Below are 19,144 nucleotides of genomic sequence, written 5' to 3'. Positions count from 1 at the left end.
ATTTGAAGAGATTATAGTCAAAAACTTCCCTAACATGGGAAAGGAAATAGCCACCCAAGTGCAGGAAGTGCAGAGAGTCCCAGGCAGGATAAAGCCAAGGAGAAACACACTGAGACACATAGTAATCAAATTGACAAAAATTAAACACAGAGAAAAATCATTGAAAGCAGCAAGGGAAAAATGACAAATAACATACAAGGGAACTCCCATAAGGTTAACAGCTGATTTCTCAGCAGAAACTCGACAAGCCAGAAGCGAGTGGCACGATATATTTAAAGAGATGAAAGTAAAGAACTTACAACCAAGATTACTCTACCCAGCAAGGATCTCATTCAGATTCGACGAGGAAATCAAAAGCTTCATAGACAAGCAAAAACTAAGAGAATTCAGCACCACCAAACCAGCTCTACAACAAATGGTAAAGGAACTTCTCTAAGTGGGAAACAAAAGAGAAGAAAAGCAGCTACAAAAACAAACTCATAACAATTAAGAAAATGGTAATAGGAACATACATATCGATAATTACCTTAAACGTGAATGGATTAAATGCTCTAACCAAAAGACATAGGCTCACTGAATGGATACAAAAACAAGACCCATATATATGCTGTCTAAAAGAGACCCACTTCAGACCTAGGGACACATACAGACTGAAAGTGAGGGGATGGAAAAAGATATTCCATGCAAATGGAAATCAAAAGAAAGCTGGAGTAGCAATACTCACATCAGACAAAATAGACTTTAAAATAAAGAATGTTACAAGAGACAAGGAAAGACACTACATAATGATCAAGGGATCAATCCAAGAAGAAGATATAACAATTATAAATATATATGCACCCAACATAGCAGCACCTCAATATATCAGGAAACTGCTAACAGCTATAAAAGAAGAAATCGACAGGAACACAATAATAGTGGGCGACTTTAACACCTCACTTACACCAATAGACAGATCATCCAGACAGAAAATTAATAAGGGAAGACAAGCTTTAAATAACACAATAGACCAGCTAGATTTAATTGATATTTATAGGACATCCCATCCAAAAACAGCAGATTACACTTTCTTCTCAAGTGCACATGGAACTTCCTCCTGGATAGATCACATTTTGAGTCACAAATCAAGCCTCAGTAAATTTTAGAAAATTGAAATCATATCAAGCATCTTTTCCGACCACAGCGCTATGAGATTAGATATCAATTACAGGGGGAAAAAAAGTAAAAAACACAAACACATGGAGCCTAAACAATACGTTACTAAATAACCAAGAGATAACTGAAGAAATCAAAGAGGAAATGAAAAAATATCTAGAGACAAATTACAATGAAAACACGACGATCCAAAACCTATTGGATGCAGCAAAAGCACTTCTGAGAGGGAAGTTTATAGCTATACAAGCTTACCTCAAGAAACAAGAAAAATCTCAAGTAAACAATCTAACCTTACACCTAAAGGAACTAGAGAAAGAAGAACAAACAAAACCCGAAGTTAGTAGAAGGAAAGAAATCATAAAGATCAGAGCAGAAATAAATGAAATAGAAACAAAGAAAACAATAGCAAAGATCGATAAAACTAAATGTTGATTCTTTGAGAAATAAACAACATTGATAAACCTTTAGCCAGACTCATCAAGAAAAAGAGGGAGACGACTCAAATCAATAAAATTAGAAATGAAAAAGGAGAAGTTACAATGGACACTTCAGAAATACAAAGCATCATAAGAGACTATTACAAGCAACTCTGTGCCAATAAAATGGACACACTGGAAGAAATGGACAAATTCGTAGAAAGGCATAACCTTCCAAGACTGAACCAGGAATAAATGTAAAATATGAACAGACCAATCACAAGTAATGAAATTGAAACTGTGATTAAAAATCTTCCAACAAACAAAAGTCCAGGACCAGATGGCTTCACAGATGAATTCTATCAAACATTTAGAAGAGAGCAACACCCATCCTTCTCAAACTCTTCCAAAAAATTGCAGAGGAAGGAACACTCCCAAACTCATTCTATGAGGCTGTCATCACCCTGACACCAAAACCAGACAAAGATACTACAAAAAAAAGAAAATTACAGGCCAATATAACTGATGAACATAGATGCAAAAATCCTCAACAAAATACTAGCAAACAGAATCCAACAACACATTAAAAGGATCATACACCGTGATCAAGTGGGATTTATCCCAGGGATGCAAGGATTCTTCAATATATGCAAATCAATCAATGTGATACACCATATTAACAAATTGAAGAATAAAAACCATATGCTCATCTCAACAGATGCAGAAAAAGCCTTTGACAAAATTCAACACCCGTTTATAATAAAAACTCTCCAGAAAGGGGGCACAGAGGGAACCTACCTCAACATAATAAAGGCCATATACAACAAACCCACAGCAAACATCATTCTCAATGGTGAAAAACTGAAAGCATTTCTTCTAAGATCAGGAAAAAGACAAGGATGTCCACTCTCGCCACTATTATTCAACATAGTTTTGGAAGTCCTAGCCATGGCAATCAGAGAAGGAAAAGAAATAAAAGTAATACAAATTGGAAAAGAAGAAGTAAAACTGTCAGTGTTTGCAGATGACGTGATACTATGCATAGAGAATCCTCAAGATGCCACCAGAAAACTACTAGAGCTAATCAATGAATTTGGTAAAGTTGCAGGATACAAAATTAATGCACAGAAATCTATTGCATTCCTATACACTAACAACGAAAGATCAGAAAGAGAAATGAAGGAAACAATCCAATTCACCATTGCAACAAAAAGAATAAAATACCTAGAAATAAACCTACCTAAGGAGGTAAAAGACCTGTACTCAGAAAACTATAAGACACTGATGAAAGAAATCAAAGATGACACAAACAGATGGAGAGATATACCATGTTCTTGGATTGGAAGAATCAATATTGTGAAAATGACTATACTACCCAAACCAATCTACAGATTCAATGCAATCACTATCAAATTACCAGTGGCATTTTTTACAGAACTAGAACAAAAAATAATCTTAAAATTTGTATGGAGACACAAAAGACCCCAAACAGCCAAAGCAATCTTGAGGGGAAAAAACGGAGCTGGAGGAATGAGATTCCCTGACTTCTGACTATTCTACAAAGCTACAGTCATCAAGACAATATGGTACCAGCACAAAAACAGAACCCTAGACCAGTGGAACAGGACAGAAAGCCCAAAGATAAACCCATGCACCTGTGGTCAACTAATCTATGACAAAGGAGGCAAGAATATACAATGGAGAAAAGACACTTATCTTCAATAAGTGGTGCTGGGAAAACCGGACAGCTACATGTAAAAGAATGAAAATAGAACACTCCTTAACACCATAAACAAAAATAAACTCAAAATGGATTAAAGACCTAAATGTAAGACCGGACACTATAAAACTCTTAGAGGAAAACATAGGAAGAACACTCTTTGACATAAATCACAGCAAGATCTTTTTTGATCCACCTCCTAGAGTAATGGAAATAAAAACAAAAATAAACAAATGGGACCTAATGAAACTTAAAAGCTTTTGCAAAGCAAAGGAAACTATAAAGATGAAAAGACAACCCTCAGAATGGGAGAAAATATTTGCAAATAAATCAACAGGCAAAGGATTAATCTCCAAAATATATAAACAGCTCATGCAGCTCAATATTAAAAAACAAACAACTCAATCAGAAAATGGGCAGAAGACCTAAATAGACATTTCTCCAAAGAAGAAATACAGATGGCCAAGAGGCACATGAAAAGATGTTCAACATCACTAATTATTAGAGAAATGCAAATCAAAACTACAGTGAGGTATCACCTCACACCAGTCAGAATGGCCATCATCAAAAAGGCTACAAACAATAAATGCTGGAGAGGGTGTGGAGAAAAGGGAACCTTCTTGCATTGTTGGTGGGAATGTTAATTGATAACAGCCACTACGGAGAACAGTATGGAGGTTCCTTAAAAAACTAAATATAGAATTACCATATGATACAGCAATCCCACTACTGGGCATATACCCTAAGAAAACCATAATTCAAAAAGACACATGCACCCCAATGTTCATTGCAGCACTATTTACAATAGCCAGGACATGGAAGCAACCTAAATGCCCATCAACAGATGAATGGGTAAAGAAGATATGGTACATATACACAATGGAATATTGCTCAGCCATAGAAAGGAACGAAATTGGGTCATTTGTAGAGACGTGGATGGATCTAGAGACTGTCATACAGAGTGAAGTAAGTCAGAAAGAGAAAGACAAATATCGTATATTAACGCATATATGTGGAACCTAGAAAAGTGGTACAGATGAACTGGTTTGCAGGGCAGAAATAGAGACACAGATGTAGAGAACAAACGTATGGACACCAAGGGGGGAAAGTGGCGGGGCGGGGATGGTGGTGGTGGGATGAATTGGGAGATTGGGATTGACATGTATACACTAATACGTATAAAATAGATAACTAATAAGAACCTACTGTATAAAAAATAAATTAAATTTTAAAAAAAAGCAATAACTGAGTCACTGATGTACACCTGAAACTAACACAATATTGTAAAAAACTATACTCCAAAAAAAAAATTTAAAAAGACAGGGACATCCTCCAGGTATCATTTATCTATAGTATAGTATGGAAATGGTTGGAATTTCATTCTTTGATTTCTTTATTTATTGAATACCCTTTTATTGAGCCCAATTTGATAGGCATTCTCACAATAGCTATTACTGGAAGGCTGCCTGCTGTGACTAACTCAAAACACCCCTCAGAAAGTCTGCCAGACCTATAATCACTTCTGACACTTCCATTTAGTTGTGAGGTTTGGGGTCCATAAACACCTCACATTACAAAGAGAATTGAGGGCTCTAAGCCAAGCTGATTTCTAACCATCTGTAGTCAATTGGCTTTGGGGTGATATAACTTACAGAGGTTCTGAGCTATCTCTCCCCTCAAAATTAACTTCTCCATTCACAAAAACTTCAAAAACCAGTGGCAGGCCCCGCTAACTAATAATAAACATCACAGTGTCAGGCGAAGACTAGATAGAAAACACCCTGTCTCTGTGGATTTCCCAGTAGGAGGAAAAATGAGACAGTCTTTGGGGCCAGGAATGAATAGCCACTGTGTTACTTTTTTTTTAATTAAATTAAATTAAAATTTTTTTATTGGAGTATAGTTGATTTACAATGTTGTGTTAGTTTCAGGCGTACAGTACAGCAAAAGGATTCAGTTATACATATACGTATATCAACTCCTTTTTAGATTCTTTTCCCATTTAGGCTGTTACAGAGTATTGAGTTCCCTGTGCTGTACAGTAGGCTCTTATTAGTTACCTATTTTATATATAGTAGTGTATATATGTTAATCCCAATCTCCCAGTTTATCCCTCCCCCCTTTCCCCCCTGGTAAACGTAAGATTGTTTTCTACATCTGTGACTCTGTTTCTGTTTTGTATATAAGTTGAAAAATCTGTTTTATTATATGAGCCTAGAACTTAACTTCATTCCACATATAAACACAAACTGCTTTTTGCACAGTTTGAATATATACTGTGTTTTCTAGGAATGTAACTACCTTGTGAAGGAAGGGAAGCTTGCTGTTGGTTTTGTTTAGAACTTTACCAAGAGTTTTTAAACCATTCAGAAATCAGATCATGGAAGGCAACACTGTTTGTGGTATTTGAGAGGCTGATAGAATAAACACGTGCATCAGGTTGTATTCACAGGAATTCTGCATAAAGGTATAAACATCTTCTTACTAGTTTGTAATACTTTATGATCTAGTTGTATGCAGAAATTTACATATTGCAATACATATTGTTTTATTATAGATTACTTTTATTTTTCCTTCCTATTACAGTTTGGGCATTATGTTGATTTTTCTGAAATTATATTTGTAGACTAGCTGTGATATATAAATTTCATATCATGGTAGTCAAGAGAGCATTATAAATCCCTATTATAAAAAGAGGGTGTTGGGTCCTTTTGACACAAAAACAGGGTTGAAAACGGCTAGTGTAGGAGTCTTGTAGTCCTTTTGTTCTCTAAAATTTTTGTTTTGTTTCTTATTTTTTACTCTGAGACTTAAAGTCACTGGAGAGTTTTGAGCAAAAGAGTGCCTGATGCGGTTAGTTTCAGAAACGTCGTCGCTCTTGCTGCTCTGTGGAGAACAGATGCGGGGGACACCAACCCTAGTTTAGAGGGTTTATCAGCACCCTCCTCCTGTACTGCTTGGAACGAGATGCTTCATCTTTGTCCCCGTAGCCCAGCGAGAATGTCGGAGTGTCACTAAGCCACTCTGCGTCTCAGCTACCCCTTCCAGAAGCAGCTCTGAATGCTACCCACTCTCTGGATTCCCTGTGTCGTCCTGGATCTGAGCTCTGTGATACTCCATTGCTTGCTAGCTCATATATATATATACATATATATATAAAGTGTGTACATATGTGTGTATATATATATTTACTCTGTTTTATGTACTTATATTTATTTTTTATACTTATGTGTGTATGGAGAGAGAGAAAGAGAATATTATATAGATGTAAAATGTATTCTACCTTTCTAGCTGTCCTTGGAGAGAGAGCCATCCAGATTACCTATTCCACCAATTATTGATTCCACCATTATAAAGTGGAAATTCTATAATTTTCTTTAATTAAAAAAAAGAAACTGGAAGAAAAGAAACCAAAATAACATGTCTCTCTCCGACTAGTGGAATTCAGATAATTTTTTATTTTCTGTATTTTTCGAATTTTCTGTAATTAAAACAAAAAATTCTTGCTTGATAGCATTATGTTTAAGAAGTCTGAGAGTCCCACACATTGTAAGCATATTTAAAAATAGAAGGCTGGGCTTCCCTGGTGGCGCAGTGGTTAAGAGTCCGTCTGCAAATGCAGGGGACATGGGTTCGTGCCCCAGTCCGGGAAGATCCCACATGCCGCGGAGCGGCTGGGCCCGTGAGCCATGGCCGCTGAGCCTGCACGTCTGGAGCCTGTGCTCCGCAACGGGAGAGGCCACAACAGTGAGAGGCCCACTTACCGCAAAAAAAATAAAAAAATAAAAAATAAATAGAAGGCTTCCCTGGTGGCACAGTGGTTAAGAATCCACCTGCCAATGCAGGGAACACGGGTTCGAGCCCTGGTCCGGGAAGATCCCACATGCCGCGGAGCAGCTAAGCTCAAGCGCCACAACTACTGAGCCTGTGCTCTAGAGCCCACGAGGCACAACTACTGGGCCCACGTGCCTAGAGCCCGTGCTCCGCAACAAGAGAAGCCACCACAATGAGAAGCCCGCGAACCGCAACGAAGAGTAGCCCCCGCTCACCCCAACTAGAGAAAGCCCACACGCAGCCACGAAGACCCAACGCAGCTAAAAATTAAAAAAACAATTTAAAAAGTAAAGTTGATATTATAAAAAAAGTCATCAAAATTTTTTTTAAAAAGTGATTTAGGATAAGCCTGTTAGGAATGTTCTCATTCATTTTAAGATATGTGAGAGCTTTGTGAATATCCTTGGCCTGGAAATTACAATTAGTTGACTATTAGAAAATCATTGTATGGATAACAACAAGGTCCTACTGTATAGCACAGGGAACTATATTCAATATCCTGTGATAAACCATAATGGAAGAGAATATGAAACAGAATATATATGTCTATGTATAACTGAATCACTTTGCTGTGCACCTGAAACTAACACAACATTGTAAATCAACTCTACTTCAATTAAAAAAATAAATAAATAAAATAGAAAATCATTGTCGATAGGAAAGACTACGTGTAATTAAAAAATTATGCCCCCACTAGAGGTACCAATGTATTCTGAAACACCACACTGCAACATTTACCTAAAACTGGTTATATTTTAAGAACAGTTCCCAAACATCCAAGGCTAGTTAATTTATGCAAAACTGTTAGCTGATTTGATTATACTTGAAACATCGGCCAAAGAAATTGTTGATGATGACAGTGGTCTCGTGAAGAAACAAAAACAAAACCAGCTAGAGAGAGGATAATGAAATCTCTGTGCTTTTGTGAGACAGACGTTGTGGGTACTCAGATCCCGCTGGATCCTGTTACAGCTTCTAGTTGTACTCCTCAGCTTCTGGGCGCCTGTGACTCTCACAGGAGGCCGCCCTGGAGCTACAGGGGCCACTTGGCCTACTGGTTTACTCTCCCCCTGGGCAGCCCCAGCCCATGGCCAGTGCAGGAAAAGTGTGAAAGCCCAGCTTCCTTGCCACGAGCTGAGACAAACTCCGAGGCAGAACTTCCACTCCAGTGTTCCCGGTGGGATCAGGCAGAAATCACCCTGGGACTTGGCTTCTTTCCCTGTCGACTTCCCCTGAGAGCACTTCTGTGATAAACCACTGGCACAGGAATCCCTGATTTGGAATCCGTGTCTATCTCAAATTTCAACTTCTTTAGGGAAAAATATTAGTATAAAAATTTTTTTCTGATCCTATCAAGGATGCAGCAGGATTTATTTTTATATACAAGTCAGTTAGGACATACATTGGAGTTAAAGACACTTTACATATTTAGCCACTTAATGTTAGTTCACTGAGGAACTATGAGGGACTGGAGGGTTAGTGGGAACTAACAGTATTCAGGTAAGTACATTTTACATCCGTGATATATAAACTGGCAATCTAGATCTGTGGTCTGCAGAAAAAGGGCTATTCCTGGAAGATCGAATTATCGATTAAGTAAAGTGGTGGCTTGGAGAAATGCAGGATGCTGAAGGTCACTGGCTCTGAAGAGGAATTTCACTCAAGCCGTCATGACCGAATAGACCCTTTTGTTCCTCTACAGAAGTATTTATGTCTACAAAGTCTGATCTAGACATCCAGGCTCTTGGAGTACTCCTCTCCCCAGGTGGAACTGGAAAAATACTGACAAACCCTGGGTGTACTGTTTGACCTACTTTACAGATGACAGAATTCACACTTGAAGGCTTGAAGCCACTTTCCCCGAGACAGTTTGTTCAGGAAATGGGAGTGCAGGGGTCTAAACTCAAGCAACCTCTCTCCAGCACCCTCGCCCTTGACTGCTGCCCCAAATGCACAACATTGTCTCTTGTGTTTATTGTGAGAGGGACAGGCCCAAGACAGACTAAGGAGCTTGCCTAAGGCATCAGAGTGGGTCCCCAAACGTATTTCTTATCTTGTAAAACTAGACTATCTGGTCGGCTGTCTGCCTAGTTCTTTCCTTCCTGTTACCCTCTAGATTCAATAAAATCCTCTTTAAATAATTTCTCCTGGTCCCAGCCACACTGCAGAGTATTGAGGGGAGGCCGTGGTGGTGACCACTAAGAGCCCTACCTAGAAAGTCAAAGGAGTCTTGACCAATCCAGGTACCCAACCCCACTTAAAGCCTGTTCCAAATCTACCAGACCTTGAGATGAACTTCTATTCTACTGAAGAAGGCAGTGGCTTTTCTGACACCTGGTGACATTCATGAAGAGTCACGTGACGAGGACCACCATTGTGAAACAGTGAGAAATCTGTCGCTCAGAGCATTTTCAGAACTTCAGACGTGTTTTAGAAATCACATAAAAATAGCCAATGACACTGTGGCATAATTAGACATATTAATTTCTACTGTTACATTGTTCCATCAGGAAAGCTTTTCAGTTGGCAGCTAACAGCTTTCGTGGTGGTTTCTGTCTTCGGGGTTGGCCCCTCTTGGTCTTGTCCTCAGCTTTGTTCTTGATCTGACTCTGGGGGCCTCCAGTTCTCCACTGACTGACTATAAGAAGAGAGAAGAAAAAGAACAGAATGGGGCATAGAGGGGCAAAATCTATGAGCAGTCATTATACCAAGAATGAACAAATTAGAGAACTACTAAATTGGGAGGAGGGGCTGAGCATTTAAACATTTTTCATTCTAATCACAATATTATACTAGATGTGTTGACAGCAATGGATTCTAACAGGTCCTCCCCACAGAATCCAACTGGGAGCCAATGGGCTGAATTCTTTAATGTGGATGATCATTTTTTGAATTTTCCTGTCTATCTGATAAGTGAAATTTCCTCGCTTAGTTAATAATCGACCTCTGGAACCTAAATAGTATGTTCACGGTCTCATAGAAAGAAGTTTAGTGATTAGATGACTGATAATTACATTACCCATCAATTACTGTTTCCAAATCAACTAGGACTGCCAGATAATGAACCTCTCTCTAAATGACAATGAGAATTGCAAATAAATGAGTTCAGAGGTTGATAGCATACTAATTAAATTAAATGATTAATCAGTTTCAGAGGGATGGTGAGTTGCCCTTTACCAGGATTTGAGAGCGAGCTGTGAGGTGTGTTTTCTGACTGCTTCATTAAATTTGAGTGCTTTGATGATGAGTTTTAAAGGTACAGGCTTTACTACCTGATACTACCTTTTCAGCAGACTTTTTTTTTTTAAGGAAATTGATCAGTGTTTCCTACTAACAGGCTGTATTGTAAGTTTATTTTTCCTATATAAAAATTGTTGAAAACTATATGTATAGGGACTTCTCTGGCGGTGCAGTGGTTAAGAATCCACCTGCCAATGCAGGGGACACGGGTTCAAGCCCTGGTCCGGGAAGATCCCACATGCCACAGAGCAGCTAAGCCTGTGCGCCACAACTACTGAGCCTGCGCTCTAGAGCCCGCGAGCCACAACTACTGACCCCACACGCCACAACTACTGGAGCCCGCAGGCCTAGAGCCCATGCTCCGCAACAAGAGAAGCCACCGCAGTGAGAAGCCCGTGCACCGCAATGAAGAGAAGCCACCGCAGTGAGAAGCCCGCGCACCGCAATGAAGAGAAGCCACCGCAGTGAGAAGCCCGCGCACCGCAATGAAGAGTAGCCCCCGCTCGCCGCAACTAGAGAAAGCCAGCGCGCAGCAACGGAGACCCAACGCAGCCAAAAATAAATAAATAAATTTATTTATTTTTAAAAACTATATGTATAATGATGATATTCACTGCAGCATGAATAACAAGAGCTAAAATCTATGAACGCTGTAAATGTCCAGCCAACATTCCCAAGGCTGAACTGGAGGCTGGTGGTGGGCTATGGGGAAAGGGTTCCTGGGTAAAAACTTCCACTTTGGTGAGTCTCTGTGGGATCAAGATGTAGCTGGAGGCTGCATGTCACCTCACTCTTGGTGTCAGGCAGCTTGACGCTTCCAGGACAAAAACAAAGAATTGTTTTTTCTCCCAATGATGCGTATTTATAAAACTTGAGTATCCGGCAGTGGAAGCCAGTGGGAAACTAGGTCTTTTTAGACCAAAACCTTTATTGTTAGAAAAGGTGTTGTAGCGGTTCCTTCTTTTTTTTATAGTTAGTACTGTTGGGATACAACTCTTGTTAAAAACTTCTAAAAACCCAATACCAACTGGGCAAAGGAAGTGATCATTACACCCTTTAAAAATCTGTAGCAACAAATACTATTCTAATATGAAATCTAAGCTTCAAATACATTGTGTGTGGGAAAACCAGACTTCAGATGCCTCATCTTTATCTACTGAGAAATACCACAAAAAAGGAGAAAAGAATGTCAAGGGTTTACAGTAGCACTGTATAATAGAACTTGCTGTGATCGCCAAAATGTTTTCTGTGCTGTCCAATATGGTAGTCAAAGCAGCCACTGAGCACTTGAAATGCGGCTAGTGTGACCGAAGAACTGACTTCTAAATTATATTTAATTTAGATCTAAATTTAGTCACAGGTGATTAACGGCTACCCTATGGGATAGTGCAATTCTAATGTATTTTTCAGTAAATATGTCTGTGGTTTATAGGAAAGAAGCTGTCACATAACAAAGAGGCAGGTAAATTGGTTGCAGAGTTGTGTGCAGATAATCGTATTTTGCCAAATGAATCAACTGAACCAGAGGGCTGTCTGTAGAGAATTTAAAAACAACAAAAGCTGATTAAAAGTCTGTTTTTATTATCATCATATGCTGACAGTTCTAAGCAATATCAGTGATAAAGTACCCCTCTCTGCCAGTGTGGAATGTAGTGGTTCCTGCTCCCCTCTTGGTATACAAACTGTTCTCCACAACACCTCAAGTGTGTACAAGGACAAAAGGAAATCAAATGGATTAGCCATTGGGCTGTTCACAAATATTTGGTTCTCCCTCTTACTGGTGAGATTTCACTTCCCCACACTTTGAACTCAGGTGTAGCCTTGGGACTTGTTTTCAGACAACTTTCTGAGAAAAAGCTCTAAAAGCCAGGGCATGCTGTATGGGCACCTGGCAATGTTCCAGGCAGTGGCTATTCCAGTAGCCTTGTTTCTGGAATGAGGACCATGACCAACCATCAATGAACATGTAATTTGTTCAAGAAATAAACCTTTATTATTTTAAGCCACCGAGATTTGGGGGTTGTTTGTTACTGTAGCCTAATCTAGTCTACCTGACTGATGCAGTATACCTACTAATTTCCCTTAGGAATTTCAGAATTTAGAGATGGAATGAGATCTTAGAATTGAAAGGATAAAATGAAGAGTTGAACTTTCAAGAACTTATTCTACATAAAGTCACCTTTAAGAAGCTTAAGAGAGGGTTTCCCTGGTGGCGCAGTGGTTGGGAGTCCACCTGCCGATGCAGGGCACACAGGTTCGTGCCCCGGTCCGGGAAGATCCCACGTGCCGCGGAGCGGCTGGGCCCGTGAGCCATGGCCGCTGAGCCTGCGCGTCCGGAGCCTGTGCTCCGCAACGGGAGAGGCCACAGCAGTGAGAGGCCCGCGTACCGCAAAAAAAAAAAAAAAAAAAAAAGAAGCTTAAGAGCAGGGAAATGATGAAGCATGGCAGCAATAAGGTAGCAGCCACCCTCCAATTCATTTCATATGGCATGGTACTTAAAGGTGCATGGATTTTTGTTTTTATGGGTTTTTTTTATCATTTTAAAAATTTATTTTTATTTATTTTTTGGCTGCATTGGGTCTTTGTTGCGGTGCATGGGCTTCTCACTGCAGTGGCTTCTCTTGCTGTGGAGCACAGGCGCTAGGTGTGCAGGCTCCAGGTGTGCAGGCTCCAGTAGTTGTGGCACATGGGCTCAGAAGTTGTGGCTCGCTGGGCTCTAGAGCGCAGGCTCAGTAGTCATGGCACACGAGCTTAGTTGCTCCGCGGCATGTGGGATCTCCCTGGACCAGGGCTCGAACCTGTGTCCCCTGTATTGGCAAGCAGATTCTTAACCACTCGCTACCAGGGAAGCCCAGATGTATGGATTTTGACAGAAAAATGGACAAATGATTACAATGGAAGGTCACCGTAAGGCAAACATAAGACTCTTAAATATAAAAAGCATGCTCAAGTTATTGAATTGGTTAGGGTCAAACTAGGCCATGCTACCATAACAACAAATGCACCTAACTCAGTAGCTTAACAAAGTTTTCTCAGTTGTGCAGGCTGATAGGGGTTGAGCAGCTTTTTCTTCCATCTTCTAGCTACGAATCATTAACCTCCATTGGCATACCAACTCTTGATTGCCTTGAAGGAGGTAATGTCACTTCTGCTCCCATTCTGTTAGCAAGAATGTCATTAAGACCCCTACCTAAATGTACGAGGCACCTGGTAAACATAGTTCAGCCGTACGCCTTGGGGGAGAGGGAAGAAGATACAGGGTGTGTGTGTGTGTGTGTGTGTGTGGCTTTGCCTCTGCCACACTCAGAAGTGCAAAAATAAAACTAGAGAACAATATTATTCTATCAGGCTGCAGAGCAGAATCGGTCGATACACAACGATTTTTAACTCTGCCATTCTACTTCTAGGAATTTCTCCTACAGATGAACTAAGATATATGTAAAAAACTTTTTGTAAAAGCAAGAGATTGGAAAAAATCTTAAATAATCATCAGCAGGGTCCACATTAAACAAATTTATGGTACAGCCATATGATGGAATACCATGCAGTCATAAAAATGAATGCGGAAGCTCTTCATGAACTGAGATAGAATAAGCTGAGATACATAACCACATGAAAAAAAATCAATGTGTATAATATCCTACCATTTGGGTAAAAACGAAAAAAATACATATGTATTATGTTTGTACATTTATGAAAATCTCTCCTGATGGTCAGGAAGAAACAAACTGATCACATTGCTTGCCTCCAGAAGGGGAACTGGGGGGATGGCGGTGGGCAGGGAGACTTCTATTGTAGTCCCTATTTTATCTTTCGGATTTTTAGCCATGCCTATGTATTACCTAATCAAAATTTTATTTAAAAAAATATATCTGGCTGCACTGGGTCTTAGCTGTGGCATGCATGTGGGATCTAGTTCCCTGACCAGGAACTGAACCCGGGCCCCCTGCATTAGGAGCATGGAGTCTTAACCACCGGACCAGCAGGAAAGCCCCACTAAATTTTAAAATGTTTATATGGAGGATATGAATTCAGACTGCCACTGTGTGACCGTGAGCAAATTGCTTCATCTTTATGTCTGTTCATCGACAAAAGGGGGGTTAGAATCAGTGCCTCCATCTTGTGGGGTTGTAAGAAACCAATTGCTCTACTTCTGAAGAAAATTCTAATAGAATCAATTGGGGTGTGTTTGAACCACCTGCTGATCTAGAAATATTAAAAAGGTACAGCTTGTGAGGCAGTCAGGGAACGCCTAGGGAGTTTTCCCATGATAAAGGCATTAGAGAGTGCTTGGTGCGTCTGAGAAACTGCAAGGAAGGTGGATGAGACGGAATGAGGACAGCACTAGGTACACGAGATCTCAGGGTGGGAGTGGGAAGACCATGGAAGAAGCCATTTGCGGTTTAGTTTCCTGTGATCCCCTAGCTGCTGTGTGTAGACTACCTGTAGGGCAGCAAGCCCTTCTGGGAGATCCGTAAATGCTGACCTTCAGTGTGAATCCTCCCTCCCCTCCCTAAGTCGGCATCCTGCAATAGTTGGGAAAAAACTTCTAAATGAGTTTTTCCAATTCATGCAAGGACCAAAGAACCACGAGAGAAAAACTCGAGACTAAACATTTTATTTTCCCTGAAATTCTTGACTGTTGCTGCCGTGTTTTGTATCTTTTTGCAGGGTACTGTTTGCTTTAAAGCACATTATTAGTATTAGATCACAAAAGATAACAGGAGGTCCATTTGTTTTAGTTTAATAAGATGTTTATTCTATCATTATATATAGTTGAACCACCTCTACACACAAAGTAATATGGTTTAAGATTTTCTGAGTGGGAAGGAATTTGGGTCTCAGAAGGTTTTGCGAGCCTGCTACATGTTTTCTGGAAATCATTTAAGTGGGCCTTATAAGACCCTTGAAGAAAATACAAGGAAAATTGGTTTGCAAGAAAACCAGCAATTAGATTTCCAAATTAAACTACCTATTAAGATAGCAAACCAAGAACTGGAAAGAACTGGGGCAACTCCTCTTCCATATTTCCTACGCACTCAACTCCACCCTGGGAAACAGAAGCTCAGTCTAGGGGAAGTCATGATGCAAGCAGAATGTGGTGGTACGCCCGACCACAACCGGTGGGTGGCGTGGCACGTTTGTGGAATGTGAGGCTCTTGGGGGTACTTTGAGCAGGGATGAGAAAATAACTGTAGACCACACATAAAATCGGAAACCAACTGAACTTGTATTGACACCAACTACACGACTCTTCTTAGTAGCCTTATGGGAATGGATAAAGTGGCTTGACCCAAGATAACACTGATTAAACTTAGCAATGTTACTTTTAAATAAAACCAACCCAATTTTCCCCAAGGTGGCTTAGATTTCATACTGGGTCACAAATACTAAAAATAAAACATTTAAAAATTTGATCCAAGCCCCTTCTGTCCTCCCACACTTGAAAGGGACCTTATGAACACCAATTTCCCAATCCTAGCATCACTAGCTTACAAACCTTAGGGTTAAAAACTCCCTTCTCATTTACCTAATGTTCAATTTCCATCAGTTTCAATATATACTAGTGTAAATACCATGACTATTTTGCATGAAGTTAAGTGTTCTACAGATCAGAGCCACGGGATTGAACCAGGAGCTCCCACCTTTTATGTGAACTTCAGTGGTACCATGGAGGCCAAGGCAATTTAATTTAGGCTAACCAGGATTTGTTTCAATTTGTAAGAGAAACATCCTGCAACAGGTTTATTAAATTCTCTTAAAAAATGGTGGCAACCCTTTACTTTCTGCCTTTTGGCAGCAGCAGTTACATATATGGAATAGCAGATTAAGTCTAAAAACGTGGGCCCTAGTCAACTTTATTTTTCGGCATAATGATCATGATAAACGATCATGACATCCTTCCCATTTCCAAGGAAAACCCAATTTAAAGTTTGTCCTTGCCAAACTCCATAAAACAGCCACTTTAGAGTAAACCAGCAGAGCACTGCCTCACCCCAATAAAGCTGTAGGTTTCATCACATGCACCAACAAATCTACACGGCTAGTTTCTGCGCTCCTCTTTTACAGAATTTTACACCTATTGTTACCAGACAGCATTTTACACATGGACATATCAACTGCCTAATAAAGCAAAAACAAAGGCATTTCCCTTATTAGAAACAAGACACACCATCACTTAAAATCTTCAAACATTATTGCACTTTAACTTTCAGAATTTGACAATGCATTCAGTGAAGCAATCTGCAGACAACTAGTTTTAACAGACAGATTAAAAAACACCTTTAAGCAAACGTGGATGTCCTAAACTGTTTATTAGGTAAGACTTTTACAAACATTACTTATATTAGCGGTAGCGGTGGAGCTGGAGAGTATTGCGCCTTCTCCAGGCTGCGCGGCGAGAGCCACCGATCGTGTGGTGGAACTTGTGGCCCTTGCCGAGGCCGCGGCTCTTCCTGCCTGCAGACGTCAGCCCCCGCATCTCCCTGTGCTTGTGGACTGGTTTGGTGATCCACTGGGTGTCAGGGTTTCTTCTGATAGCTTTATGGAAGGGATCAATGAGGATAACCTCAAAAAATTTGTATGTAGAATCTTCACCCACCCAGTAAGAATTCAGGACCCTCAGGGCCCCACAGTGGCGTCCAGCTCTCTCCTAGAACAGGAAACAAAGGTCCAAGGTCAGCATCCCACACATCCTAGTGGCCAATAAGGCGGCAAGAATTCTCCCCAGAGGCAGGGACCATTATGATAAGGTAGATGTACATACTACGCAACACACATAAATATCCTTAGACTGATTTGCTCCCCAGAGGCTGGGACCCTAAGTACGATAAGGTAGAGACTTACTATAAAACAAAGCACACAGACATGCTTAGATCTGAAACCCTTCTCTCTTACTTCCTCCTTCCCAAGTAAAACACGAATGCTAGTATCTGGCTAACCAAATCTAGTACTCTGTAACCATGCATTTTTCTAGCACAATAGAAGGGTCAGCAAACTCTTACAGAAAACTGTGAAGGCCACGAGTCTCTTTCGAATGGTCGTCTTTGCCTTTTCTTTGAAACACAAAACCTTTTTAGTTCGTGGAGGGCAACAGGCCCTTGTTGCCAACCTCTACAACAGAGCACAGCTGAACTGACTAGCCAAGAAAGACAGCTTCCTACCGAGCACAGGAAATCAGTGTTGCGAACACACACAGCTTCTCTAACGCCTGGGGAGACGCGCTCTTCCAGACAACGTTCGCTGCCCTTTAAAAGCGCAGGCTCCACGGATGCACGCTGATCATAAAGCACTTTCCTCTACGTCAGCAAAGGCAGGTTCCCAACAAAAAACTGACAAAGTCCGCTACCAACTCCTCGCTGGGATTAGTCAAAAACACACAAAAAATCACCCAACCCCATTTTAAACGCAACAGGGCTCGCCTGGGTCCAAACGAACCGCGAGGAAAGGTGCCCAAATCCTCCTCCGGGAGGCGGCCAACGCAAGCGCGACTCGAAACCCACTTACCTCGGCAACAGACTGAAGGCTCCGGGCAAACTTGAGCTGGTTGACGCCATGGTGGACGGGCTTGCCGTAGGTGGCGCCCTTCGGGACCGGGCGTTTGCGGCCACCGCGGCGCACGCGAACGCGATATATCACGTAACCTGTTTAGAGAAAAGGGCCACAGAAGGGCGCGCGGGACTCAGTGCCTTGTCTCTAACGCGCCGACACCGACCGTTATCTCAGGCCAGCAGCCGGGTTCTGCCGAGGCCCTGGGCGAGGGGGACGGCTCCCCGAAGACCGCTTCCCGGCTTTTCCCGGGGGACACCATCTCCTCCCGGCTTGCGCGCAGGGCCCGCTCACCTTGCTTGGCCTTGTAGCCCAGCCTGCGCGCCTTGTCGGGCCGGGTGGGGCGCGGGGCCCGGTGCAGCGCCGAGAGCTGGCGGTACTGCCAGCAGCGCACCCTGAGCAGGAAGCGCATCACGTCCGACTGCTTCTTCCTCCACAGCTCCTGGATGTACTTGTAAGCGCCCATCTCGGCTCACCTTTGACGTAAGCCAGGTATTAGAAACACAACACCCTTTTCACGTGTAACGACAAGCCCTCGTCCGCCCGCCCGAGTCCCTACCGACCACAAGGAAAGCCCCGATGAAGAAGAAACGGCTCTGCACGAACGCGGGGCGCAGCCGGCCCAGCTCGGCGCCCCGCACGCTGCTGCCGGACGAAGGAACCGAGCAGGCCCTGGGCGCCCGGGGGCGGGGGACCGAGGCGGGCGGCGCCCCAGGCCCGGCCTGCAGAGGCCTTGCCGGGACCCCCGAGGGGAAGGTGCCGCCGCCACCGCCAAGGGTTACTCCTCGAAGAAAAGCTCTCCCTCCCCCCAGCCCCCCGGCTTCGCTTTCGGACGCCCCAGGCCCGACCGCCCATCCCTCAGCCCCCACGCCTCCCTCTCCTCCACGCTCTGGCCCCAGCTCGGATTCGCGCCGCCATCACAGCATTCCCCCCAGCCCGCTCGGGGCCCGCCTCTCCACGCCCGCGCTGCCCCGCATCCCGACCGAACCCGCGCCGCACAGGAGACAGGAGGAGCTCCGAGGTCGCAGGGTCCCCGAGCCTGGATGGCGGAGATGAAGAGAGATCCGCGGCGGATAGAATAGCCAACAACCCACCACAAGCTACCTGATGGCTGCCGCCAAACGGAAAGGAACGACCCTTTCTCCCACAATCCCTTCCGCGCTCCTCCCCCTCCTCTGCGAGCCTCCTTCCGGTGGAAAGCGGCGTCCGCGCAGAGCCTCATGGGCCATGT

General features: G+C 42.3%; 1 protein-coding gene and 1 long non-coding RNA gene across 6 annotated transcripts in view; one reads left to right on the top strand and one right to left on the bottom strand.

The window, feature by feature from the left end:
• The window catches only part of LOC132597279 (uncharacterized), a 31,988-nt gene extending 21,214 nt beyond the window's left edge, over positions 1–10,774 (top strand). For both annotated transcript variants that reach the window (XR_009563835.1, XR_009563834.1), the window contains one exon: positions 6,100–10,774. This is a non-coding gene — a long non-coding RNA (uncharacterized lncRNA). The remainder of the gene's footprint in view (positions 1–6,099) is intronic.
• Positions 10,775–15,576: 4,802 nt separating this feature from the next.
• RPL15 (ribosomal protein L15) lies at positions 15,577–19,134 on the bottom strand. 4 transcript variants are annotated; one of them, XM_030876322.2, is made up of 4 exons: positions 19,018–19,134; positions 18,208–18,389; positions 17,872–18,008; positions 15,577–17,017 (listed from the first exon to the last, which is right to left on the bottom strand). In XM_030876322.2, the coding sequence occupies exons 2-4, from the start codon at positions 18,377–18,379 to the stop codon at positions 16,712–16,714; spliced, it is 615 nt and encodes a 204-aa protein (XP_030732182.1). In that variant the 5' UTR covers positions 18,380–18,389; positions 19,018–19,134; the 3' UTR covers positions 15,577–16,711. The 4 variants fall into 4 exon arrangements, with proteins under 4 accessions (XP_030732182.1, XP_060154631.1, XP_060154633.1 ...); XM_060298648.1 differs by having other exon boundaries at positions 18,913–19,051; XM_060298650.2 differs by having other exon boundaries at positions 19,008–19,045.
• Positions 19,135–19,144: the final 10 nt, after the last annotated feature.

The sequence above is a fragment of the Globicephala melas genome, chromosome 4 (genome assembly GCF_963455315.2).
Source record: "Globicephala melas chromosome 4, mGloMel1.2, whole genome shotgun sequence".
Lineage (NCBI taxonomy): Eukaryota > Metazoa > Chordata > Mammalia > Artiodactyla > Delphinidae > Globicephala > Globicephala melas.
This window is presented reverse-complemented; position numbering and strand designations above follow the sequence as displayed.